The sequence below is a fragment of the Tetranychus urticae genome, chromosome 1 (genome assembly GCF_039701765.1).
Source record: "Tetranychus urticae isolate SD_2017Ah chromosome 1, NJAU_TeUrti_SD_1.0, whole genome shotgun sequence".
Taxonomy (NCBI): Eukaryota; Metazoa; Arthropoda; class Arachnida; order Trombidiformes; family Tetranychidae; genus Tetranychus; species Tetranychus urticae.
Genome location: NC_142958.1, coordinates 25,099,250 through 25,126,140, shown reverse-complemented (window position 1 = coordinate 25,126,140; position 26,891 = coordinate 25,099,250). Strand labels below are relative to the sequence as shown.

General features: G+C 34.2%; 5 protein-coding genes and 1 long non-coding RNA gene across 8 annotated transcripts; 3 read left to right on the top strand and 3 right to left on the bottom strand.

Annotated features, from left to right (window-relative positions):
• Positions 1–261: 261 nt before the first annotated feature.
• LOC107368560 (uncharacterized) lies at positions 262–2,389 on the top strand. Its single transcript, XM_015936408.3, has 3 exons — positions 262–1,530; positions 1,727–1,888; positions 2,000–2,389. Exons 1-3 carry the CDS (start codon positions 394–396, stop codon positions 2,054–2,056), a joined length of 1,356 nt encoding a protein of 451 aa, XP_015791894.3. The 5' UTR covers positions 262–393; the 3' UTR covers positions 2,057–2,389.
• Positions 2,390–3,224: 835 nt separating this feature from the next.
• On the bottom strand, positions 3,225–6,658 carry LOC107368561 (uncharacterized). 2 transcript variants are annotated; one of them, XR_001570174.3, is made up of 5 exons: positions 6,223–6,658; positions 5,770–6,041; positions 5,344–5,691; positions 4,567–4,790; positions 3,225–4,028 (listed from the first exon to the last, which is right to left on the bottom strand). It is a non-coding gene; the product is annotated as an uncharacterized LOC107368561 (long non-coding RNA). The 2 variants fall into 2 exon arrangements; XR_001570175.3 differs by having other exon boundaries at positions 5,469–5,691.
• A 1,235-nt stretch (positions 6,659–7,893) lies between these two features.
• Positions 7,894–14,656, bottom strand: LOC107368445 (phospholipid-transporting ATPase ABCA1-like). Its single transcript, XM_089268522.1, has one exon. It carries the CDS (start codon positions 14,416–14,418, stop codon positions 7,969–7,971), a length of 6,450 nt encoding a protein of 2,149 aa, XP_089124648.1. The 5' UTR covers positions 14,419–14,656; the 3' UTR covers positions 7,894–7,968.
• A 729-nt stretch (positions 14,657–15,385) lies between these two features.
• On the bottom strand, positions 15,386–17,448 carry Ran (RAN, member RAS oncogene family). The gene is made up of 4 exons (XM_015936338.2): positions 17,102–17,448; positions 16,586–16,711; positions 16,300–16,487; positions 15,386–16,080 (listed from the first exon to the last, which is right to left on the bottom strand). The coding sequence occupies exons 1-4, from the start codon at positions 17,232–17,234 to the stop codon at positions 15,862–15,864; spliced, it is 666 nt and encodes a 221-aa protein (XP_015791824.1). The 5' UTR covers positions 17,235–17,448; the 3' UTR covers positions 15,386–15,861.
• A 154-nt stretch (positions 17,449–17,602) lies between these two features.
• LOC107368507 (putative acyl-CoA dehydrogenase 6) lies at positions 17,603–21,690 on the top strand. 2 transcript variants are annotated; one of them, XM_089268543.1, is made up of 7 exons: positions 17,603–18,018; positions 18,104–18,176; positions 19,851–20,004; positions 20,058–20,418; positions 20,521–20,862; positions 20,969–21,130; positions 21,249–21,690. In XM_089268543.1, exons 3-7 carry the CDS (start codon positions 19,888–19,890, stop codon positions 21,506–21,508), a joined length of 1,242 nt encoding a protein of 413 aa, XP_089124669.1. In that variant the 5' UTR covers positions 17,603–18,018; positions 18,104–18,176; positions 19,851–19,887; the 3' UTR covers positions 21,509–21,690. The 2 variants fall into 2 exon arrangements, with proteins under 2 accessions (XP_089124669.1, XP_015791823.2); XM_015936337.3 differs by lacking the exons at positions 17,603–18,018; positions 18,104–18,176 and adding an exon at positions 19,340–19,545.
• A 151-nt stretch (positions 21,691–21,841) lies between these two features.
• LOC107368640 (CTD small phosphatase-like protein 3) lies at positions 21,842–24,705 on the top strand. Its single transcript, XM_015936508.3, has 5 exons — positions 21,842–22,383; positions 23,137–23,839; positions 23,909–24,035; positions 24,105–24,200; positions 24,266–24,705. The coding sequence occupies exons 1-5, from the start codon at positions 22,221–22,223 to the stop codon at positions 24,359–24,361; spliced, it is 1,185 nt and encodes a 394-aa protein (XP_015791994.1). The 5' UTR covers positions 21,842–22,220; the 3' UTR covers positions 24,362–24,705.
• The last annotated feature ends 2,186 nt before the right edge of the window (positions 24,706–26,891 follow it).

Here is a 26,891-nt window from a genome sequence, read left to right as displayed (position 1 = left end):
AATCGATTTGAAATTGAAATTTACATTGAAAGCTTGAATGCAAAACATTAAACAGTGAAAAGGGAATCAACCTCATCATATTATTTTAATAAAAGGCAATTATCTCATTTTTTGCTACAATTTACATAATTTTTTTTTTTCTATTCGCGATCAAAACTAATGTAAACATGTAGACATCATGCATTAAAATGTATTACATTTAGCTAATGTATTGAGGAATAATCAATTTGTCTAAAAAGCAGGCGAAGCGAGTTGATCCAAAGATATTTATGAACTGAAAACACGTCAAGTTTTATTGTTAATTTTCAAAGTTAAACATTTACATTTTCATTTCGTAATGTTGATCAATAGTCAGATGAAAATTGACATTGCAAGATGAAAGTTGAGTGAAAAATGAAAAGCAAATTGGTAATTTGTTGGAATAAATTGTTCCAGCTAGTAATAACTATTCAACTACTCATCAAAGCTAACAGTGAAAAGCGACATTCTGGAATGGCTTGTTCATCTAAAGCTTATCATTCAAAATTGAACTCATTGTTTCGTTGCCATTTAGCTTATTTCCCATATTATCCTGGTAACCATTATAAATTTGGTTCATTGCTTTGGTTGATTCGGTTACTTGCTTGGCCTGATTTAATTTATGGTTGCATCAAATTTGCCTCGTTGACGGCTGTTTCTTCATTCAAAGTGGCCGTTGTTTTAGGGGATTTTACTTGGTACATGGGATCGGCTCGTTTTTGGTATCTAATTGTTTGCTTTCTGTGGACTTTGATTGCCCATGGAGTTCGAACTGTTTGCTATATTTCAACAATCAACCATCGATATCAATATTGGATCAAACCGATGAGTATACTTGAGACAACCAATGATTCCAAGCGTGAAAAACAATTTACTCATGAATTGTGTTACCCTTTGCCACCTCTGTTGATTAAATCAACCTTTATAGCCTTAAAGTCAGCTTTAGCCATTAGTTATTTTACGGGTTGGTCTGTCAATATACCAATATTGCTGTTTTTCCCAATCAGTTGTTTACCTTTGACCATTCTCAATTCAATCAACACTGGATTTCATGGATTTCTTGCTGCTGCTTGGGAAGTCAATTTTTCAATCCTTTTCGGGTTTTATTTCTACTATTGTGGTTATCGTTTTAATCGGTTGGAGACCATTTTTTTACGCTCTGCGAAATCAAGACAAAGTAAATATTTTGAGACCAGATTTTATGAGCGTATCAAAAAGAAGCGCTTCCCATCGATTTCATCAACAAATAGCTTTACACTGTCACTAGTACAATACGAGGAAAACATTTTACTTTTATGCAAAGAAATTAAAAAATCAAGAATCTTTTGGGATAAAACAAATAACATCATTTTTATGGGAACATTTCTCGCAGAAACGTTACTTATTTATTTGATATTTTTCGCAAAAGGCGTCACTAGTGTCATGCTTTATATAATGATTTGGCTTGGATTTTTAACCATTTTTTATGGTCAATCTATCAACATAATTCCGGGTATTTATTGTCAACGACAGGTAAGCTTTAATTATTATCCTTTCATTATTTTAGTTGAAAAATATATGTCTATGTACACCTTTTAATGTGTACCTTTACACATATTGCTAATCATTTTTGGTTATCAACCTTCAGTTTACTGTTACCCTTTGCCTTTGTTTCCGTTTCTGTTGATGTAATTCAATCTAATTTTTAATTTCCTTTTTTCGACTTTAGTACAATCAATGTGTCGCGACATTATTCAACTATGTTTCTTCAGGTGTTCCCATCCCAGTTGATGTCAAAGTCAAGGTGTTAAATACGTTGGACTATTTGGTTGATGACAAAGTATTGACCGTGTTTTGGTGCTTGTATGCAAGCAGTTGGAACTATATTAAAGTAAGTACTTTTGATTTCCATTAACTTCTTTTATTATTCAGGGTTGTTAAGGGTTTAATTTTTATTTGCTTTTAAATAAACTCAAATTTTGTTTTTTTTAACTTTTATTAGGTGCAAGCTGAAATTGCTATGTTATTGCTACTTTTGATAGCAAATGCTCGGAGTTGATCACAGTTATTTCCAATGGCTCAATAATTGGACCAATGTTGACAAAGCGTAAATGTAATTAATGATTTATCTGTTATTCAAGGCAAATTTAATCACACGGTAGTTGACTTTAATAGATCGGGATTCCCAAAAAGATAGCGCTAGTTTTTTTTACTCTTTGGTTGTCTCTTTACTTCTGGTTAGTTTGGTGTTTCTCGGTCTATTTGTTGATTTTTTTATTTACATTTCGAAGTGACTGACCAAGAAGTCCGACCAAGGTAAACTCAAAAAATAAACTATCTTAAAGGTCACGTCAACTACCGTGCGCTACTCTAATACAAAATTATGACTAATCTATACAATATATAAAGTCAAAGCATCAAATTTTTGCGTCAAGATTGTGGTCGAACTGAGCGGGTTCTACGAAAAAAAATTACACAACGTGAAAGCCCTAATTCAACTACAACGACGAAAAATAGGAAACCTGTCCTCAGAATCTCATGACCTCTGAGAAATTCATGAAAATAGAGACTGGGGGAAAAAATGTAGAATCCGTATTCAATAACATTGAGAGAGGGGGAAAAACTTTTTGTTATTTAGGTTGATGGTTGATTGTTGGACCAGGATTTTATGTAAAACTTTGTCATTTGAGTAGAGAGTAAAGAGGGGACCGACTTTTTTCACCAGTTTTTTACCATCTTTTCACCGTATTGTCCACCATATTGTCCACCACTCAATCCAACACATGGACAATACCGTGAAAAGACGGTTAGCATGGGTGGTTAAAAGAAATTTACGATCAGCCATGATCGTGTCTCAGCTTGTTAACTTAAACTTTAACTCCTTTTTTATCGTGATCAAACCCAGTTATCATGTGTCAGTATAATAAGAATATTTTCTCAAATTTCAAAATATTCTTCGTTTGAATGTTTAATATAAAATATGCGGTAAAATTGAATGAATTATTTTATCAAATATTCAGCATAGAAAATTAAGTTTGCCTCATTTTTGGTATCTTAGCGCATTGTCATACCTTTCATGATCTTTGACTGTATTTTTTGAATTAAAGTTGCTTTCAAAGATACCAAAAATGAAGCAAAGCCTAATCCCTATAATGTATAAGGGATTTATGAATTTTTGAAAATCAGGACTGATCCTTAATGGGTCGCAATGATCAATAATTTAGGAATAAGGTGATTCCGAAATATCATTTTTATTATTTCCAAAAATGTTTAGATTAGAATAGATCAATTTAATAAATGAAAATAAGGAGACATTTAAATCAAATTTTGATGTGAAAATCAGAAATAATCATGAATGAAATCAAGCCAAGAGAGTGTTTATTTTTTTCTGTTTAATTGAACGAAAGTCTAAATTTTAATCTGCCAGACTAACAGTTCATCTCTATCATTTTGCCGTTATAAATCCTGCAGCAACTTTTGTCGAGTCAGCAGGAGGTGAAGAGAATAAGAAAAGTAAAATGAAATAAAAAATAATAATTATTATGATGAGCTGAAATTGCAGGTCCATGTGGATGTAATATTTGGTTATTCATCTGAACAAAGTTGGCTTGGTAAAGAGGGAAATTCATCTTGATCAGGGTAAAGTAAGATCCGTATCTCTCTCAATCCGATTGAATCCATCAGTAAAATAGGAAGAGAATGACCACAAATTATTTTACCAGTAATCGTGGACGCTTGAGGAGCTGCAGGTAATAAAATGAAATTATAAAAATAGAAAATGAAATTTTTATGATGATGATGATAATGATAAGAGAAGAGAAGAAAAAAACAAGATATTTGATCATCATAATAATCATTTTCTTATGCCACTTGGATTTTTTACCAACACCATGCAACTCAGAAAGTCATTATCCAATTATAACTCCATAATGGTGACAGTTTCAATTGCGTTTTCCCATATCAAATAGGTTAGCCTCTATCAGGATGACCACAGCCTTGTCCACAATTGGAATTGTAACCGTCAACTGTAACTGTATTTGAAAAGAGAAGAGTATTAATTAACTTGTAACATCTATTGTTGATCATGATTAAAGCAACTTTAAAAAGTGCGAGAAAAAAATGGTCTAAAATAATTGCTATCAACTCTGTTTAAAATTTGCAACAAGTGAATGTCTGGAAACAAAAATTATCGTTGACTGAACAGTTGTGAAAAGCGATAGATGGCTGGACGTCTCTTAATCTTGGAAAGTGTTTATTTAAACATTTTGACTGTTGAACTCATACTGACCAATCTAAGAATAATCCAATCTATCAACAAGTTGTTTATTTTTTTTCCTTTTGCAATAAGATCAAGTGATCAAAACAAAAACCAAAAAATCGGAACAAATTGTGACGTAAATAGTTCTTCAACAGGTTTTGTTTTGGTCAAATCAAATAAATATACCCTGCTAATGGTAATGATGTAATAATGACCTGAGGAGAGCCCAAGTAAAAAAAGAAGGTAACAAGAAAGGAAGGAAAATGATGCACAAGTTGAGAGAGAGTGACTGGTAAGAAGGATGTTATTACTTGCTATAAGATCAATGCCATCTTTTTTGAGATCAAGTTGATTCATATCTTCCTGGAGATTCAAAGAAACGGTGAAGATTACAGTTGAAATTCATGAGAAGAGGCATCTCGTCGTGATCGCCCATTGTAGGCTTGTTACACGCTTTGGTTATGGAGATTGAAATAGTCGTCCAGCTTTGGCCAATATTTTTCCATCTTTTTTGCTTTCCGATCGATTGAACAAGCTAAAAATGAAAGATGAAGAGAGTGAGAGTGAGATATTTAAATTAGATTGTGATCTGAAAATTAACTGAAATCATGAATGAAGTTGAATCAATTTAATAAATGATCGTTTTTTATGGCTAAACTGGCAAAGCTTAAAACTTGTTTCGCAAGGTTATCAGCTCGTCTTCACTTATTTTTCATCTTTATCATCATCTTTTCTGTTCTAATTCTTGTGTCCCTCTTAACTCTTTTTTTGGTAACAAGGGATGATAGAGAGAGAGAGAGAGAGAGAGAGAGAGAGAGAGAGAGAGAGAGAGGGAGGGAGGGAGGGAGTGAGGTGATGATGAGCAGAGAGAGAGAGAAAGAGAGCAGAAAAGTAAAGAGAAAAATTGATAATTATTTTCCATCGACCGATCAATCAGGGCAAAGGATTTCAACAGTAATTGTTTGAAGTTCAATCAACTTGAAAGAAGATCAGTTTTAACTTAATTTGATTCTTTACTGTTTACTGTTAGGTTTGGTAAGCTTTTTCATTCAATATTATTGTTGTAAATATAAATAACGAAAACACACCACACAAACAGCAAAAAGTTTCAATAAATATCAGTATTAGCGCTTCTTTGATTTGCAAATACTGTTAATGTGTAACCATTTTATCCTCAATTTGATTTTACTCTCGATAAAGAAGATATACAAACATTTCACTGCTACGTATGTATAATATCCAATTAGTGAATCTCAATATTGAACAACCGTCAACCATGAGTTATCTTTAAATTCATGCAGCAACCATTACGTTTCCATTTTTCTCAAATTACTTAATTAATTAATTTTACTTAATGTCAAAAGTTCCTTTGATCAATTCAAGTATTTAACCTCTGTTTTCCATGCAAAATGAGAACAATGATTGGATGGATTCGCCTGAAATAGAAAAATAAAAGGTTAGATAAATGTATCTGAATATTCAAAATTATTAATATTTCCATTGATTGTACTCACAATATGTCAATCTTTGTCCAAATAGAGTCAGTAAGTGCAATAGTCACAGTATTTTTCAGGGTAAAGCTTGTGCCAATAAAATCTCTCATGCAGCGGATAATTTAGGATAATCTGATGCATCGGTCAAAGCTTTAGATAGGCTTGGTTTGGATCAATTGGACAGGTAGCTGCAAATGGTGAAATCAATTGTTAAATTTCTATATTATCAGCATCAATACCATTTCATCAGCGTCTTAATAGCTTCCACGTTTTTCGTCAATCATGAATCTGATCTGTTATGAGTAAAAACACCATAAAAAGGGGGTGAAACGGGTTCAAAATCATTTTGAAAGAAAGAAAGTGGAAAGAAAAAGGGGGTTAAGCAGTGGATGAAGGGGACGAAATAGGCAAGATGATCAGAATGAAGAAGAAAATGATGATTGATAGTGAGAAAGAAAGAGACGGGAAGAGCACCATTTTACGGTCCAGTGATGTCGTAAAGTTGAATTGAGTGACAAGGTCATCAAAGCGTCACTATTTGGTAGAAACGCTTTTCTTTTTCCAATCTTCAATGTTGATCATTATGATTGTTGAAAATCACCGTTAGATTTAAAATAAAGCTATTTACTTATCATTAAAGGATGGTTTATTGTTGAATGACTTAATATTTAAACAATACTGATTGATTAACCGATTGACTTAATCTACTTGGCACAACGAAGAAAAACCTTGTTCACTGAACAATGTTCACAACAACTTGATGATTTTTTTGATCAGATATTGGATATCAGATACTAACAGATATTAATAACAAAGGGTAATTACAAGGCGATAGACAATAGGAAAATCATAAGATTTAGACCTTTTGGGTTTGTTAGGAAACTAAAATTTCCTTCATTTCTCTGAATTGAATTTATCATGATTACTCTAAAACTTGCAATTTAACAATTTATCGTAAATTTGGTAGTGTAATCTTTTTTCCATAAACTTTCCATTGTTAAGCTTTGTTTCAAGTTTCATCAAACCCAAGGATGTGGATGTTAAGAAAACGATTAATTGGACTAGAAGGTCATTGTCATCAATTGTTTTATTGTGTTTATATCTAATTGTGTTCATCCTTTCACTTGTTTTGATATTGTCATCAATTTATTGCAATCTCATGAATTGAGGAAGCTGAATTTCCAAGTAATAAGCTACTCCGCTGTGATAGACCTAATAACCTATCAACGATGTGTTTTTATCAATTCAGAAGATACTTCAAAGGTATGTTAAAATTTCAAGTCAACAATAGGATTTGGCAATAAAATCACTCGCAATAAAGTTGGTTAGCTAAAGAAAAGGTTGGCAAAACAATAAGGAAAGGTACCTTGTTGAACAACTTGTATTCATTGACGTATAAGTGACCTGCTCAACAGCCTCTTGGACGCTGACTTAAGGACCTGTAATTGACCGTATCTCAAAGCAACACATCTAAAATAGTCTATAAAAAACGTTCCCTCATTGAGAGTGATTACTTGCTTCCGTTTGAAGCAATCTCTTCTTATGTTGGTTAACACAAAAAAAATGAAGATCTTTTTCAAGGAAGAATAACAAGTGAAAAACTTGGTTGACATTGATATTACCTATTAATCATTGATTCATGCAGTTTACTGGAAAATAAAGTATCAAAGAGTTCAATTTCTCATTCTCTATTGCACTTCCTTTTCTTGTTCAAAGAATCAATGCGTTTGCTATTGTTGATGTTAATATATTTTTCTTTCAATTGACTGTTTTCTCAACTTCACAGTAGATGTGTGAAACTGAATCGCATACATAACGGTGATCATTAAGTATATGATGATGTTTATGAGAAATCGTCAAAAACCAGTCTCACTGAAGCGTTTGTCAGTATTTTTTAATAGATTTTAGGGTTGATTCCGAATTTTTCAATCACTTACCATCTTTCAATTGATTTGTCTCTAGCCACTTTTGACAATTTTCAACATCTTTTTTCCAGTTTCACTCATTAATATCAGTTTAACTTATTGTTGAATTTTACAAACTCTTGCTTTGATTTACTGATATCGCTTACACTCAACATCTAAATCTAACGCGAACCTAAATCTCTTAAAACACTATAAGATAAATAAATTTCAGTCAATTTGATTCATCAAAAATTTATTATGTTTATTTATTTTTTTATTATACAGATGATGGACTAAAAAAAGATACAATTGAAAATTAATTTAATTTCATAGATTCTGTCCTTTGAATGTTCGCCAATCGTGGTGAATTATGGAAATCGTTGACTTGTTGATTGGCAAAGCTAACAAATACTTGATCTAGAGTAGTTTGTGTAACTGAAAAATCTTGCAAATGAAGCCTGTGGATGGCTGATTGAAGGACAGCAAAAATATCGGAGAGTAAAATGTCATTTGTAGGTAAACTAAATTCCAACATGTTGTGATGATGGGCCCTTAAAATGATTGAGGGAAAGCTTTGTTTCATGTAATTAATGGCATCAGACCAATTGAGATAGGATTCATTTATTCTCAATGTAATTGTATAACCGGTTCCAAATTTATGTTTCAGATACTGGGGACTTCCAATACATCTGAAATTTCCGTTAACCATGATTGCCAATCTTGAACAGAGTATATCACACTCTTCCATTGAATGGGAAGTCAACAGAACCGATCTTCGCTCTTTAATAGCATCTTGAATATTTTGCCACAAACATCGTCTACTCATTGGATCCATTCCGCTGGTTGGCTCATCAAGGAGAACCAGTGAAGGATTGCCCAACATGGCTAAAGCCAGGCAAAGTTTGCGTCTCGTACCTCGTGAAAGCGCTGATATGGGCATGTCAGCGTGAGTATTTAACTGGAATTTGGTCAAAGATTGTGAAATTAGGTGGGATCGATGAAGATGAGGAATACCTCGGAGACGAGCGTAAATCATTAAATGTTGCCTTGGTGTCAACACCATGTCCAAAGCATCTGACTGTGGACAGTAACCCAGCGTACTTGAGTTACTCGCCAAGGTTGCTGCAATGCTTTTATTGTTGACGAGAGTTTTACCCGATGTTGGTTGAAGAGTTCCTGTCAACATTTTAAATAATGTCGTTTTACCGGCTCCATTAACTCCAAGTAAACCGAAACATTCACCTCTAGGAACTCCAAAGGAAACATTGTTCACAGCTACTCGTTTACCAAACATTGATTTAAACACTTTGGTTACTTCAATGACTCGAAGTATATCAAAAAGAGAACCATCAGTTTGAGTTACTCTTCGACATTCTTCAATCACATCACAATCTTCATTAGCATATTGTCCGTTGATGGTTGAAGATGAAGAGGTTGTTGATGAAGTTATCGTTGTGGTTGTCGTCGTTGTTGTTCTTGGGTTTGAGGTTGAAGAAGAAGCAGAGACTGATGAAGATGAGGTTGAAGAGGCTGAAGATAATGAGGTGGATGAAGATGAGATTGGTGATTTAGATGAACGAATCCAGTGGAAAAATGATGAATTGGCAATAATTTCAATGAAAAGATTAAGGAAGAACAAAATGGCTCCTTCTGAAGCCAAATAAATATAATGTTTTCCAAGCATTTGCATCGAGAATGGATTAACATATGCATCTTGACCAAAAAGGGTGTAAATTTCGGCAAAAAGTTGATTTTTGGTTACATCAACAAGACCAGACATGAGAGCATAAGGTGGAAAGATGAGGACAAAAGAGTCAAATGTTTCTTTCCAATACGAGGTAACCTCCAACAGTTGGAAAACGTCAATAAGAAGTCTCATGACCATTGTGTTTATCCCGATAAACAGCGCAATACAATAAATAACCATGAAGGCAATTGAAGATTCACTGAACAGCTTTTCCATTAAATAAACCAGTGAAGTCATTGCCCAGCCGAAAAGTAAAAGTAACACCAAAATTGCGGGTAAATTGAGTCGAGCCGTATAAATGGGTATTTGAAATGAGTAAATAATTAGGCCACAAAGTATTCCGGATATGGTGATGGATAGGGAATCCCAAATGATGGCTGCAGACCAATAAAGAATTGGCCCGATGCCGAAAATTTTTTGTAACTGTTTCTCTTCTTGGGTTCGCTCACGAACAATGTAGAAAACAAAGGAACATGGAATGAAGACGAATCCAACAAGAATAATTAAAGCGATTCCAGCATCACCTGCACGTTGCATCAATGATTGATCACCTAATTGAGCGGATCGTATATGGAAGGGATGTGAATAAACAGTGATCGAGTATTCTTCCGAAGGTAAACCGTGAACATCTAAATTGGCACGCAATATCGCATTATCTAATGCATTGAGGTAAGCAGCTAAGGCATGGTAACCATTATTATCGAACCAAACTTTGACCATTGGTTCAATTTTGGTGGGCATTGGGTATGAGTTTAAGTTGACTTGTTTTTCGTGATAATGGAATGTGAAACCACCATAACGGAAATCATTGAAAGACGGAAAAGTATTCATGAGGAAATGTTCAACTGGTTTGGATGATTGGGAAGAGAGTTCACTTAATGAAGTCAAATTGTAAATAAAACCATATTCCGTTTCAACTGGCCTTTCAATTGTATCATAAACAATTGACGCTGATTTTGATGGACACGTTGAATTACATTTACAAATTTCATCTTTAGATGTAATGACACCAGTTAGAGATGCTGGCAGTAAAGGCTTACCACGGATAACTGGACATTTGGCAACCTTCCAACCGTCTCTTGGTTTAGGACAAGTGAAAGAGCGACGTGTCCGTGAATGTAACAAATTTTGAACAATTTGGTCAAACATGTCATCAGAACCTATGGAAACGTCCGGTAAATGGAAAAATGAAGTTGTCGAAGGTCCATACACTGCGGGATGAATTGGCAATATTGGGTCGGGAGCAAATTGAGGCTTGATACAAGTCATTCCCATGGCTAAAGCGATGAAGATACACGGCAAGGCGAGATTACAAAATAATGATTTCCAGTCGTTGATTGTGTGAAGAGCTCGTTTTGAAAGAAGTGCCCAAAGCTGGAGCATTTTAAGACGGAAACCGCTAACTAACATGGCTGATGGCATATTGTATCCATTGAAAGATGAATCAAGATGTAAACTAAGTCCGGCTTCGGTCATCAGTGGATCACTTTGTGGTATCGATTTGGGCACTTGAGCTTGATTACTAAGCTTACGAGATAAAGCTAATTTGTTGGATTCTTGGATAGGAATACCACTTTCCTCTGAGTTGCACAAGGTTAAAAACACTTCTTCTAGAGTAGTTGAGCTTAAACCATAGGAACCGAAACCCAATGTGTGTATGTTGGCATCTAAACAGCGGAAAAATGTAGCATAATCGTGAACACTGCCGTCTGGACCTGTTCTTGGAAGAGCAAGGATCACTTCATTAGCACTGTGATCTTCAACTAAAGTTGCATTGGGAATAAGACACTTGATGAAGGCAATCAATCGATCGGAGTCACTTGTTAACATATCATGACCATGGGGTGGTTCACAAGAAGCACGGCCTGAATCTTCATCTTTAAACTCTTTTTCATCTGATCTGACACATTGACGAGAAACTGTCAACTGATAACCACATCCATATTTTGACCGCAAAAGTAAAGGTGATCCTGAACAAAGAAGTTTACCTCGATGTATAACCGACACTTGATCACTTAAAATATCAGCTTCATCCAGATGATGAGTTGTCAATAGAACTGTTCGACTAGCTTTGTGTTTAACAATTAAATCCCAAATTGAGCGACGGGCGACAGGATCTACACTTGATGTTGGCTCATCAAGAATAATCAACTTGGATCCACCAACAAAAGCCAGAGCAACACAAAGACGACGGGCCAAGCCACCAGATAGATTACGAGCCAATTCATGTTGCATGTTCCATAGACCAGTTGAATGAAGCATTGAATCGATATCATCTTCAATTTGATCGTCAGGAAGAAGACCTTTCAAGCTAGCGAAAAATTTCAAATGCTCTCGAATGGTGAGATTGTCAAATAATACATTATATTGTGGGCAATAACCAAGCAATTTACGTGCTTCATCAAATTCATCAGGAACTGGATGACCGTAAACAAAAACAGAGCCCGATGTTGGTCGGATTTGTCCAGTGAGAACACTAATTGTTGTCGTTTTACCAGCACCATTGCGACCAAGTAGAGTTGTAATCTGACCTTCTTTAAGCTGCAAACTTAGATTGGAAACTGCTCGATGTTCAGAGCGAGCTGAACCTTTGTTGTAAACCACATATAAATTGTGCAATGACATGCCAGCCTTTTGGTGCCAACCCTTTTCTAAAGAGTACATTTTGTGATCGCCAGAAGAATGAATATGCGCCTGAATTTTTGGAGTTAAAACACGAGATTGAGATCGTTTAGGAACTAAACCCCAATAACTAGGCAGAACAAAGAAGTACCAAGGTTGACGTTGACCATTTCTTCCTGGTGGATTGACATTCGAGATGTACCAAGCTATCAAGAAATAGATGCATCCATCAAAAATCATCATTAAACCAGCAGAAGCGAAATTCATGGTATCTTCCGACATTGGACTTTGCCACACATTGGACCAATGAATGCCTATTCCTTGTGCTTCATATCGAGCTAAATACATGATTCCAAAGCAAAAGGATGTTGACATACTCAAACATGAGCCAAGTTTATTTAAATACGGCATTTCATTTTCAAGCGTTATGGCAACCATAAAGGGAAGATAGGTAGCCAGGTAGACGACGATGCCTGAAAGCGATGCGATTGTTGCGGTTCGGAAAAAGCAGCTTATCAGATAGCAGAACATGATGATTGAAAAACTGAAGGCGATAAAGTATAGATACAGAATAAACATATTTGAATGAGGAACCAGATTGGCCATTTTGTAGATTGTTAAACTGCAAACAGAACCAAATATCATGACGGAAAATCCCAATAGAAACCAGGTTACCCAGGCTACGGATGCTTTTAGACCTGTTACTCGGAGATACTCTTCTAAATTGAGTTCACGCTCGAGAACAAGATCACGGATAAGGAAAGCAATTAAAAATATCCAAGCGACAGTTGAAATGACAGGGGTCAAAGCGAGAATGAAGAAGCCAAATTTATCTTTCTTGTAACATGAATAGGGAAATTGTTGTAATGATACTGATGGAGCAAAGGTCAGGTCACTTGAATTGATATGGATTGATGTAATGGCTCGATCAATCATTTCCTGGACTTGGACAAACCCACGGAAATAACCTAAATGTTTGGAATAATGATCTCTTGAACCGGGTTCCCAGATACGATCTTTAAGAACTTTAGTTGTTGGCACAAAATCAATATCGGCCCGTATTTTGTAGGCAATCTTTTTTGGAAGTAAAACTGAACCATCCGAAGAGTTGGTATTGTTGACATTAAGGAAAACGACTCCTGCAATCAATTCATGGGTTGCAGTGTAAACACGAGCCGCTGCCTCTAAAGCTGGTTCATCGGGTAAGCCAATGAAGCGTTCATGCTCAAAACACTGAGCTATGTTGGTTATCAGTTGAACTAGTTTAACTATTCCACCGGTGTTGAGCAATTCAGTAAACTGTTGTTGAGTAGTGAAATCGGCGAAAAAACTCTGTACTTCGTCACCCAATATTTTAACAAGTAAAGGTTGAGCCAAGACGAGACGCTCTTGTATTCCTGGTTGCTGGTAAAACATTTCAAGTGACTTTAATGTGGCTGACCAGTCTTCCAATGCATTTATCCAAACAGGCATCCCACTGAATGTTTTATTCATTTGGGATATAATGGCACGAGTTGAGGGGTTGTCTGGGGCATAGAGTATCTTACCTGCTAACACTGGCTTTAACCAGGCCCAAATCACTGGTCCACTTGGGTGTTTCATTATGTGTCGATAGCCATCACGGCAAAAGTCACTTTTAAGAGATGCTAGTTCAGCTTCATCAAGTGAATTAGATTCAGGTCCTTCAAGTTTATTGAAGTCATCAATGAAAATACGTGGAGTTTGGCCACACATTATTTTTCCAAACGCCGAAGGATCAAAAGATGCTATAAGATCAATGCCGTCTTTTTTGAGATCAAGTTGATTCATGTCTTCGTGAAGATTTAAAGAAACGCTGAAATTATTGATGAAATTCATGACAAATGGCATGGCTGTCGCTGCTGCACGTAAACTTGCTATACTTTCTGGTACTGAGGGTCGTAATAATCCAGCTTTTTTCAACATTCTCTCATCACCAAACAATTGGACAAAATTATCAGTCACATTATCAGATAAAGTGTCCACCAGTGAGGTTAAAAGTTGAATTCCGGAAGGTAAATTGTGAACAATTTCAGTAATTGAAGTGTCCGTTACAAGGGGGGACAAGCTCTCAACCAATCCATGGATTTTGGATCCTTGAAAGGTTGGAACTTGAGAGTAACTTGTTTCATTCAAACATGGATTATCAATTGTACAAATTAATGATTGAAAAAAATTTACTCCGCCAACACTTGGTAATCCCTTGGCATGATAGAAACATGTATCACTAGATTCTGGAGGGAATTTAAGTCTAAATATGAGAACAGTGAAGAAGACTATTGCGGGCCAGAAAACTTCAAGCCCTAAGATGAAAATTTGTCTTCGCCGAAGTATGAGGCGGTGTCGAAGTAAAAGTTGAAGTTGACGGAAAAACGCCATTGACTGATTAATCACTGATTCAATGTAATTGTTTCACTAAACATGAATAAAATTAATAGCTGATGAGCAGAGAAGAAGAAGAACACAAAAGAGATGAAGTGAACATGGAAAAAGAATTGATCAGTAGAAGAATAAGTTGCAAAAACAATTGGAATAATTATACAAATACAATAATGGTGATGATATTGATGATCACTGAACAGGTAAAGATGAGAAACAAATTAAAATGATTCCAGATTTAGAAAGACGCCAAAGTGGCAAAGGGAGCAGAAATGAGAGAGAGGGAGAGAGAGATTAGTTGAGAGAGTGAGATTCGACGGATAGAAAGAGAAAAGAAAGAGAAGAGAAGAGAGAGAGAGAGAAAGAAAGAGATGAGGAGGTTAAAGTATTAATATATTTAGATGATGTTCAAGTGAATTTTGGGAAGTTTTGTGGGGTCGGTTAAAGAGGAAAACTTTCTGATTTACTTCCGCAAGATTTGAAGTTTTTTCATGCCTCGGAGAGAAATAAGTGAGAGAAAGAAAAAAGAAAGAAGGAGAGAAAGGGAAGATGATGAGAGGTGAAAAGAAAGAAAAAGGAAAGAGTAAAGAAGATCTGAAACAAGTTTATTAATACAACCGGTTTCAGTTTGAGAATTTTTGATATTGTCTTGACACTTGCTTATTGGGCTAAACTTATTGATTGAAGGTGATTCTAGGATATTTTAACCTATTAAACCTATTAACTTATAGTTTGGACGAGGGCAATGGATTAAAGTTGTGGATTAAGCCTTCACAATAAAATGTCCTAAGGTGGTTTTCTTGATCTTAATCCTTGACGGTTGAAAACAATAATTTGAATTTATATGGTAAATCATACGTTGGAGATGGATAGTGAATGACAATTATAAAGTCTTTAAATAGTTGCTTCGAAAACTGATTTGAATGTTTGAATATTTGAAAAATGAATATATCTATGAGTAGAAGAGTAAATGACAATCAAACAGATGGAACTGTTTATTAGATTGGGTTTAAGGGAAGTGAAAAAAGGATTTTACATTGTATCAATTGAAACATGATGATTATAGTGATTTTAGCTTGTTGTTGAGACTACGATAACGGCCTTTTTGTTTTTTTTGTAGGTTTATGAGAATCTTATTCAAAAAAGTTGATGTGATATTGAAGCTTGGAGCGGAGAAAACAGATTAGACACGAAAATGGATTCAATTGACTGATGTTAGGTTTTTACTTCAAGAATTTAGATATCGTCCCTAAAAAATTGCTCGTGATTTGGGTTGAACCACCTCTCGAAGTGTAGTAATTAAGAGACACAAGAAAAAGACGAGTTTAGAGAGAAAACTGCAGCTTAAAAATAATTCCGTATTTGCCGAGTACTGTTAAATCTGCATTAACAACTCCAATAGTGAACATCAATGCTAATTTCGCTTTAAAATTTATTAGTTTCTTAAAGATCCTCGTCATCGTCATCGGGCAAACTGATTTTCTTGGCTTCTTCCATCTCGTTCTCAAGTTTGGCTTGCCATTCAGGATCCATGGTAACCTCAGGAGGAGCAAGAGCCGGCATGGCAACGAATTCAAGATTAGGATCTCCGATCAATTTTCGGGCCAACCAAAGGAATGGTTTCTCAAAATTATAATTAGATTTAGCACTAATATCGTAGTACTGTTGGATAAAAAAAAAGATTTAAAAATTTAGTCATCACATAAACTCGTGACTGGAAATCCATAGAAGGATCTAGAGATTTGCATTGTGAAATGATGCAAATGTGTTGATTCAGAGTTGTTTTGTCAAGAACTGGAAAAACACTGGAATTTGCATGTCTCAGCACAATAAGAAACCATAATTTGCAACATTTAATGGTAACATTTTCGCATAACTAACCTGTAAATTCTTTTTTCGGTGGAAAGTGATTGATTTAGCTTTGACCTTTCTATCTTTAATATCAACTTTGTTACCACAAAGTACCATAGGAATATTTTCGCATACTCTGGTTAAATCACGATACCAGTTGGGGATATTCTTGTATGTTATACGCGAGGTTACATCGAACATTAAAATGGCGCAATCACCTAAAACGAAAAAAATATAACAGTTAATCTAGAATGCCAAAATCTCTCCATAAGGATTATATTACTGACAGAAAGCCACATGTTCAAAGTGCATTTACCTTGAATATAATAACCATCCCTGAGACCACCGAATTTTTCTTGACCAGCAGTATCCCAGACATTAAATCTTATTCTACCTCGGTTTGTGTCGAAGGTAAGAGGGTGAACCTCAACACCAAGAGTTGCTGCAAGAAAAATCAGACAAAAGAGAAATAATTAGAATCAAACATAAAAGAAAGCAAGGTAAAACGTAGAAATACTATGGGTAATGCGGAGAGAGAGAGAAAGAAAGAGATAGAGAAAGTAAAGAGAGAAGACACAGAGAAAGAAGAGAAAGGATAGAAAGATAAAAATGAAACAAGTTAAAGCACATTGCATCTTTGAATCTCAGGCACAACCCTTTTTCACCATTTTTTTCCTTTCTCACATTTGACATCCACCTCAGGTTCCGTATGACCTCATAAAATCCGGGGGACAACCAATGTCAAGTAGCCCCAGAAAATCTAGAAGTGTAGGTTCAAGGATTAAACAGAAGGAAGAGAACAGTTAAACCCAAGATCTGAGTATCAACTTACCGACATATTTTTTCTCAAATTCACCAGTAAGATGTCTTTTAACAAAGGTGGTCTTCCCGGTACCACCATCACCTACCAGAATACATTTGAAAGTAGGAATACCATCACCTTGTGCAGCCGCTGCTCCCTGCATTTTAGGTATTAAATATATCGGATTAACTAATTTTACCGAGAAAAGAAAATACAAGAGGGTATATAATGTGTGAATTCAATCTACGAGGGTTAGAAAGAAACGGTTGTTGAGTGTTTATCCTTAGATGTCGAGGTGTCTAAGGTGATTACGATAATAATTAAGAGAATTTTATAGGTGGCAAAAAATAAAATTGTATATTAATCACAATAGATGAGAAACTACCAAAGGAATGAAACAAATTACTTTTTATTTGCCTTGAATAAACCGACTTGTACAGCTTTTCGGTTAGATAAGAAGAAGAGGAATAAGTGCTGCCCTCTTAGAACCGGAACCGGAAAATAAATTTTTTTTTCTCTGTGCTGTTAATTTGAATTTTTTATACAACGTTTAACGTTATTTACTAGAAACAGCCGGTATTGTTAATCTTGTCATTACTCATTGATCTTTTGTTTTGTCAATTGATTTTAATTGGTAACTATCTTGTAATGATTTCACTTAAATATGTAAATTTATCTTACATTTGTTTACGGTTTTGGACCCAAATGAATCTTCTAAAAACCTTTGTTTTTCTTAAATGGTGATGACTACTAAACGTTGCCATGTTGATTCATTGTGATCACTTTTTTCATCTGATGTACGATTAATGGCCTTCCAAATGGGTTTGATGGTAATCAGGGTTGGATTAGATGGATTTTTCGATCTCTTTATCATCAAATAATCATTTAGGTGACGTTATTAGAGAGAAAATCTTATTGACTTTCACAGTCGATTAAATAGCAAAACAGTAAGTAATTTGACTTACCCAGTAATTAAGATCTTTTGTACATTATTTTTATTCATTAATGTTTTTGTTTTCTTTTCTATCTTAGGTGCTACCCAATATTGACGAAAAAATGTAACAATAGTTGAAGTAATTGACTATGTTATGATTTATCAACTGTAGTAAGTTATTATTCATCAACTTCTGCAATCTTTTTCTTCTTCACCTACCCATCAGAATTACCTTTCATTATAGTAAATTCAAAATCATTCAAAATGTCATTTATTGACTTTGAATTTCATCATTTTCCAGTCTAACGAAGATATTGGGCTGAATTGAATATTTGAATGGTATCTAATTGACTAGCAATCAATTCAGACTTACACTCAGCTTGGATAAATCAGTCTGGAAATAGCGATCAAAATTTTGCGGTAGATTTTTTTCGTTCACCTGAAATTGAATTCCAAAAATTATTGGGAATCCGCCGATAGCGAAAGCTCCATCAACTTTGACTTCTAAGATCATCGGTTAGCTAACGTCAACTGGTCAGAAGCTGTATTCAAGTTGCTTGAAGAAAAATTATCTTTATCAAATCATCCTAATTTTAGCTTCTACATAATTACTATCGTTCCTCTTGAAAAGCATCGCCAGCTCAATCGTTCAGTTTCGATTCAAGAAATCGAAATAATATGCATTTAGATTTGGCTGGACAGACAAGAAGAATCAGAATAATGATGATCCAACTGAAGTGAACAAAGCGATAGATTCTAATACATTTAATGTATCTGACAATAAAATTTAAATTACCTGAAAATCTTACATGTAACGCTAAATCGATTTCTCATGCTAAAAAAAGCCTTACATGTATAGCTCATTGGATTAGTCTTGCGGTTTATATTAACAATTAGGACAAATAAGATTGCTTATAAGATTTATTATCTACTTTAGCAATGTTTGAGCTAGAAAAATCAAGTTGAATTGTTTCAAGTTGATTAAGTGAGAAACCAACAAAATATCTTGAATCTAGTTATTGTTGGTTCAAATAATAAATCCTTTTTTATAATTAAATATGTATTCGATTCCTTAGATTGCTGATTTCAGATCAACGTGTTTACAACTTTAATTTACCCGCTTTTTTTAATATCTTTCTAACCATTTGTATGTTATGAGTTTACTGAGTGAGCCTCACTCAGTAAATTGAAATTAGTAATTTTATTCAGATTAACTTCATCATGTAACTACAACTGTTATCAGATAATTCCAATCACTAGAAATATATCATCAAGTGTCATCATTATTAGCTGTTTATCAAGATCTACTTAACTTGCACTAATACTTTCAGTATTTCAGTTAGTAGAATGAGTTGAGCCTCCAATACTCTGTACTTTATTCAACTGTTCATTCTAAGTTTCATCTTGTGCCAAATAACTAAATATTAGTTCGATTTTGATCGCTTCACTCTTTTCCTCATTGATAAGTTTGTTGGACAAATAACAATAAATTAAATTGTTTCAATCGTTCTTAAAATTTAGAGCTCAAAACTAAATTTAGGTAAGTAGCATAAGTTATGGCCCATAACATCAGACTTTATCCCATGTTAATCCTGCTATATGTCCAATAACTGCAAGTTTCATCTTTTCTGTCACAAGTTGATTTCTTGGTGATAAATATGTTAAATTCAGGCTGATTTATAAAATGCATCAATGGCCATTTTACAATTGGCTCATCTAGGTTATCTGTTGATATTTTTTTGATATTTTGTTCCTGTTTTCAAAGCGCCAAGTTTAAATCCATTTTGTTTAAATCTAATTAATATTGGATTCTAATCGTTGATTGATTTTGTTTTATGATTACAGATATTAACTGCGATCTTAACCTGGTGATAATAACAAAATGTTGGCTTCGAGAAAGTTAGTCCAATGTATTTCCAGACGTTATTTGTCTGTTTCTTCAACTCGAATGTTGCAATTCACTGAACAACATGATGAATTACGAAGCACCGTTCGGAAGGTAAAAGAAACTTTATCCGTAAAAATACAAAGATTAAAACAGTTTATTTTTAGATTGTAGAGAAAGATATCAATCCATTTGTGGATCAATGGGAAAAGGAAGGAATGTTTGATGGACACAAACTTTTTAAAACCTTAGGCTCAGCGGGTTTACTTGGTTTGACTCGAGATCCCAAATATGGAGGCCAAGGACTAGATTACTCCTTTACAGTTGCCATGTATGAAGAATTCGGATATCACATTAATGCTGCAGGACCATTAACCGGAATCGGTGTTCAAGCTGACATGGCAACACCAGGTTTAGCTAGGTTTGGTACTGATGAATTAAAGGCAGAATTTTTAGCTCCAACAATTGCTGGTGATTATGTTGCTTGTGTTGGTATAAGCGAACCAGAGGGAGGTTCTGATGTTGCCGGTATGTATGATAACCAATGCAGAGACATCACTGAGGTCACTTTATAAACATAGATTTGTTGTTATCAATGGGATAAATAATCGTTATTTGGTTCTATTTTAGCTATTCGGACTACTGCCAAGCGTGAAGGTGATGATTTGATTATCAATGGAGGTAAAATGTGGATTACAAATGGTTATCAAGCTGACTGGATGTGTCTTTTGGCTAATACAAGACAAGATTCTCCTCATAAAAACAAATCATTGATTTGCGTTCCGTTAAATCTTCCTGGTGTCCATAAAGCACGTAAAATACCCAAAATGGGTAATTTATCATCTGATACTGCTCAAATTTTCTTTGATAATGTTCGAGTGCCCGTTAAAAATATCATCGGAGAGGAAGGAATGGGTTTTATATATCAAATGCTTCAATTTGGTGATGAACGACTGGTCGTTGGATCAACATGTTAGTAACTTTCCATCTTTCGAAACTGTTTAATTTACTTTTTGATAGATCCCTTATAGATTGCATCAATTTTAACAATTTTTTTATTTTCTTAATCTGTCCACAGCTACGGCTTCTGCCCAAAGAGCAATCCAAGATACCATCGAATATTGTAAACAGCGAAAAACATTTGGACAACCCTTGATAAACAACCAACACATTCATTTTAAATTGGCTGAATTACAGTGTGAAGTAGAAGCCGTTCGAGCCTTAACATATCTTGCTGCAGGTAAGTTGCATGAAAGTACCTGTTAATCTGTGACTTGTATGAATTAGTGTTACAGAATATCACGTTGAGTCTAATAAATCTTTTTATTCTCTCTTTCTCCTTAATCTACATTCAACAGATAAAATGATTGAAGGTGAAGATATAACCTATTTGGCATCAATAATCAAGCTCAAAGGAGGCCGAATGTTGAGAGAAGTCGTTGATGGTTGCTTACAATTCTGGGGAGGAATGGGTTATTCTGAAGAAATGTTGATTAGCAGATTTTACCGAGACACACGAGTTATCTCAATAGCTGGAGGAGCTGATGAAATTATGCTTGGAATAGTTTGTAAAATAATGGGCATTTTACCCAGAGCAATCAAAGAGAAATCAAATTGAATTTCGTTATTTTTATAATTTTAAAATCTTCTATTGGTCTATTATCCATTATAATTATAAAATTGTATATTCGTATTTTTTGGATAAAAATATTCAGTGGTGATTGTTATGATTAACACATGTAATTGTCAAATAAATGAAAGATAAACACAGAAAACTATTAAATTTATTAAATGACTAAATGTATAGTTTATCGATTCAATCTATTTAATTAAAGGTAAAAGAAGAGCTAATGCAAACAATATTCACCAATGAATTCATTTATTCTGCGATCTTATTCCACTCCTGTAAATAATAGTTGCTTCAGTAGTAAACAACAAAATAGACAGAGAAACAGGCTAAGCTTCGCGGACAGCTCTTGCATTCCTGCTCATCTTTTGAATTGTTTATTTGTGAACGAGCTAAACATTGAATGGTTTTCTTGTTAATCAGCTCTTTTCCCTCTCATTAATTAAAATTGTTGTTTTTAATAATGTGCCAATATTAACATTTAAAATTGAACAACATAACATGAAATCTCAACTCTTTTTACCCAAAAATGACGGATTCCTTTTGTGTTCTTTTTATTCCATGGTTGTTGTTTTAGCTTTTGTTTGTTTAGGTTTAACGCTGTACCTATGAAATTGGTTATTTTTCACTGTTATTGAATTGTATTCAGCTATTGTTGACAGTGTTTTTTATTGACTTGATTTCTTTACCATTTATCATCATAATGTTGGACGTAGTCAATATTTGGATTGATCAACGAGAAGTCAATATGTATATGCCAAACAAAAATACCTCTTCGAAGAGTTCAGTGAAGCGTCGTCGATATTTGGACTCGAAAATCAATGCCGATAAAATTTGTAATATTAATGGAAGCAACAATTCTGATGGTAAGCAAAATTAAATATTAATTTCCCCTCAAATTACTATCAGTACAATTTTCAGGAACATAATTTGAAATTAAGAGACATCGTTATTCGAACCAAAAAATCTATTTTCTATTTTTGTCAATACCTTCATGTAGTCACAATCTGATCTAAACCAAGACCAAATACATTCGAAATAGGTTTTGGAATTTAAAAAGCAAAAAAATGCCCATAAACATATTATTGCCGGAAAAAAATTTCGTATAGAAACCCTAAGATTGCTCTGAGTAAATCTTTTTATTTATGGTTTCTCCTCAATTTGAACTTAAAATTTAACTGTGATTCCGCTTTAAGATAGCTTTTTAAGCTCAAGATTCATTAGAAATCAGAATCTCAATTCAAAATAATTTGAGCGCAATTTTCAATGAATTGAACAACTGCTAGAAATACAAGAACTTACAATTCTTATTGATTGAATTTTGAGCATTATTTATTAAAATCTACAAGACTATCTTACATTGTTCAATTTGATGTCTTTTTTTGCCGTTTGGTGATCATTAGTTTAAATTTTAAGTTTAATAGCTTAGCAAAAAATTGTTTAAATTAATTACCGGTCAAATTAACAGCTGCTTAAACTGTTGACGTTTTGTTATCTATTCCACTTTGTATTGAGCTGTTGAAGAATTATTTATTATATTTTATACCTGACAAATTGTGAATGAAAATTTTTAAGACTTTTTTAATTTAATCATTTCGTTTTTTTCATTTTTCTTATAGAACCATCATGTAAAGCAAGTGAATCATCAGACCCTATTACAAGCTCAACATTCTTAACGCAACGAATCAAGTTTGACTCTGATGATTGGTTAAATAATAATGGAAATCAAGACCAGGCAAAAGTTAATCAAGAAGCTGATATAAGCAATGAGAGCTCAAAGTTGAACCGAATTGATTTGATTACAAGCGTTTCTTCAACATCTTCAGCTTCAACCTCATCATCGGATAAAGAAAGTAACGAGAATTTTGATCATCATGGATCAGAAAGCATTGAGGAAGATGAAGGGGCAACCGATGCAACCGATGAAACAGATGAAATTATTGAAGATAATTTGGTTGTTGATTATGAAGACATGGATCCATATCAGTTTATTAAAAGTTTACCTCCTTTGACACCCGAGATGATTTGTCGTTACCCTGCTTTGCCATTGAAAACTCGGAGTGCACCCGAGTTCAGCTTGGTTCTTGATCTTGACGAAACTTTGGTCCATTGTAGTTTAACTGAATTAAATGACGCTTGTTTCACCTTTCCAGTTAACTTCCAAGACAATGAATACAAAGTGTACGTTCGAACCAGGCCTCATTTTCGTCAGTTCCTTGAACAAGTTTCCAAAATTTTCGAAGTCATTTTATTTACCGCTTCTAAGCGAGTTTATGCAGACAAACTTGTAAATATTTTAGATCCTGAGAGAAAGTATATAAGGTAAATTATTTCCATTCATTTTCAATTTTCCACTCAACTTAATTCTCATTTTACCCTCTTAATCAACAGGCATCGTCTTTTCCGTGAACACTGTATCTGTATTAGTGGCAATTATATTAAAGATCTGAACATACTTCGCCGCGATCTATCCAAAACTATAATTATTGACAACTCGCTCCAAGCATTTGGCTATCAGGTTGGTATTTCAATCAATAACATTTCCAGTGATTCAATCATAACTCATCTTCTACCTTTTACCTTTCAGCTTGAAAATGGTATCCCAATCAAGAGTTGGTTTGACGATAAAAGTGACTGCGAGCTTTTAAATTTACTGCCATTCCTAAAGCAACTTGTTGAATCAGTGAGTATCAGTTTATTTCAACATTTCAGACTAAATTAACCATATTTATATCTTTATATTTACAGAAAGACGACGTAAGACCAGTAATTTCTAGCCGTTTTCATTTACCAATAACAAAAGGAGGAAATATTAAGACTGCTGCCAGTGTAATTGTCAACTAAATCATTGCAAATCAAGTGAAATCTGTCTTCGGGTTCAAGCAGGCAAAACTGTTTCAACATTTGAATTTCACGGAAAACCCAATTACTTGAAATGTGTATGGAGCAAGGAAGCTATATTTCATTGTAATATTTATTGATCTCAAAAGCATTCCATCTCTACACTTGATCTCATTTTCAGCCCATTATTGCAAACACCACATTATTATTACTTTAATTATTGCCATTATTCAAATTGATACATGTTATCATTAATCTTTTTTGTTGATTCTTTGTTAGCTAGTTACCTTGTTTAAATTGAAAACCTTTTACTCAAAAACATTTACAAAATAAATTCTCTATCGAAACATTTGAATTGTATTTAATTACCTTTCGGTGAAACAAGAGAAACATCCTTCCACAATCTTATTGTAATGTTTAGCTGTAAATACGGATCTAAAGACAGGAAGATGTTGGGTATTTAAGGATGAAATTGAAAGAGATTACAATCTAGTTCAATTCACAGCAGCAACTCTACCAAAATTGGGCCGATGACATAAATTTCACCTAAAAAATGTTGAAGACGATGTTAATTTTAATCGCTAGTGTGACACTATTATTACCATTAATGAGCTATCGGTTGAATTTTAAATACAAAATGATTTAATTGTGCAATAAGAGTGCGTTAAATGAAAGGATGAATGATGTGCACCTCTTAATCAAATTAAAATCCATTAGACCATTCATAGTGAGGTTTCATTGTGTTCATCGGAAACAAGCAACTGCCACCGAAGCGTTCAATAAAATTGCAGTCTTAATCATTTATCTTACATTAAATTATTGTCATAAAATTGAGTCAAAATTATGTTTAAATATTTTCCATTGTTATCAACCTCTGAGGCTGACAAAATAATTTAATCGGGCTGGAAAGAGATGGTGAAAAAGGGTCACAAGGATAGTAACTGTTATGGTTAAGAAAAGCAAAGTGAATACAGAATGTTCATTGCATTTTAAGTCTTTATTGAGTGAAGATCAACTTTGATTTACCAGTTTTATGTCCAATGTTTCACATAAGTCAATCTTAATCAATATTACTGGTTAACAGAATGCTTCGCTATTTAGATCAATCTAAATTAGTAAATTAAATTTAGTGTCTTTCCGTTATAATATGCTTCCAGTAAACTGGATGGTAAAGCTATGTATTTTCATTGTGTACTCAGTTAATGGTGAACAATATGAACCGTTGGCCATTGTCCAACAGCCGATTCCTGTGATTACAAGATCAAAACAGACTAATGGCAACAACGCCAACCATGGTGACACTAGTTTGAGTAAAAATGTTTACAACTCTAAAAATAAACAAATCAACAATAACCTGAAAGTGTTCAATTTTCCTGGTAAAATTGGAAACAATGTGTATAATAAGAGTTTGTCTCAGTCAACATCAAAAATGTCACCTCAACATTCACTAGTAGAGTCATCTCAGTCTTCTGCCACAATTAATCACGGGGAATTAGCTGATAATGAAGAAAGTGGTGCAGCTTCACCCGAAGACTCAACAGGATCAGGTGATTACGATTACAGAGCAAATGATTTACCAGACTGGATGCCACCGCCACCACCTCCACCGCCAGTATCAGTTCCTCCTCCACCATCGAGGCCAACTTCATCCTCTTTCCTCTCTTCTTCCCCTTCATCATTACAATTAGGTTCTTTTCCTGGACGAACACCAGCTTACCCGTTACCGACCCACACCAGTCTCTTTCATGTTTTACCTCGCCACGGACCCTTTGCTCACAGACCTCTTGAGCCTGGTGCTAGCCACCAAAAAGACGAATTTACCCTTTTTCTGGTTATCCTGACCATTGCCGGCTTTTTCGGTCTTATTATCTCAATGTTTATGCCATTCATTTTACTCTTACAATCACAGCAACAATCCCTTGGATCTGGTCTTGGTGGACTTCAACCAGTCTACCCACTTCAACCTGGACTTGTTCAACCAGCTCAACTAGGAACTGGTGCTGTTGTCGCTAATGGGAAACGTCGAAGACGAAAACGAAATGATAATCCAACAGTTATCTCCATTATGGCCAGTTTACATGACGCTACAATGAAATTTAGAGACTCTTGAACAATCTGTAAAATAATGAAGCTCTTAAAGTATCTCAATGATTCTCGGTGTACAGTTATTGACAAATAATTGAAACAGCAGAATCGAGAATTGAATTTCTTGAAATTTCCAATCAGTTTGCTAAATCAATAAACAAAACCATAAAATGGTTGCTGTTTATTTTCTGGTTAAAATTCAATTGATTTAAAAAATTTGTACCTAAAATTATTTCTGTAATCTAATGTTTAGTTCAATGTATCCACGATTTGAGACTATTAAATGTTTAACATTGAACTTTATTAATTTTTGTCACCTTTTAAAAATGAAAGTTCATGTGGGTTACGATGAAATACTGGATGAATATTGTTTACTTTTTAATCTGTGAGATGAAAAACTGATGAAAACAATTGAAGATCAATAGCAATGTAAATATTTGAAATGGTT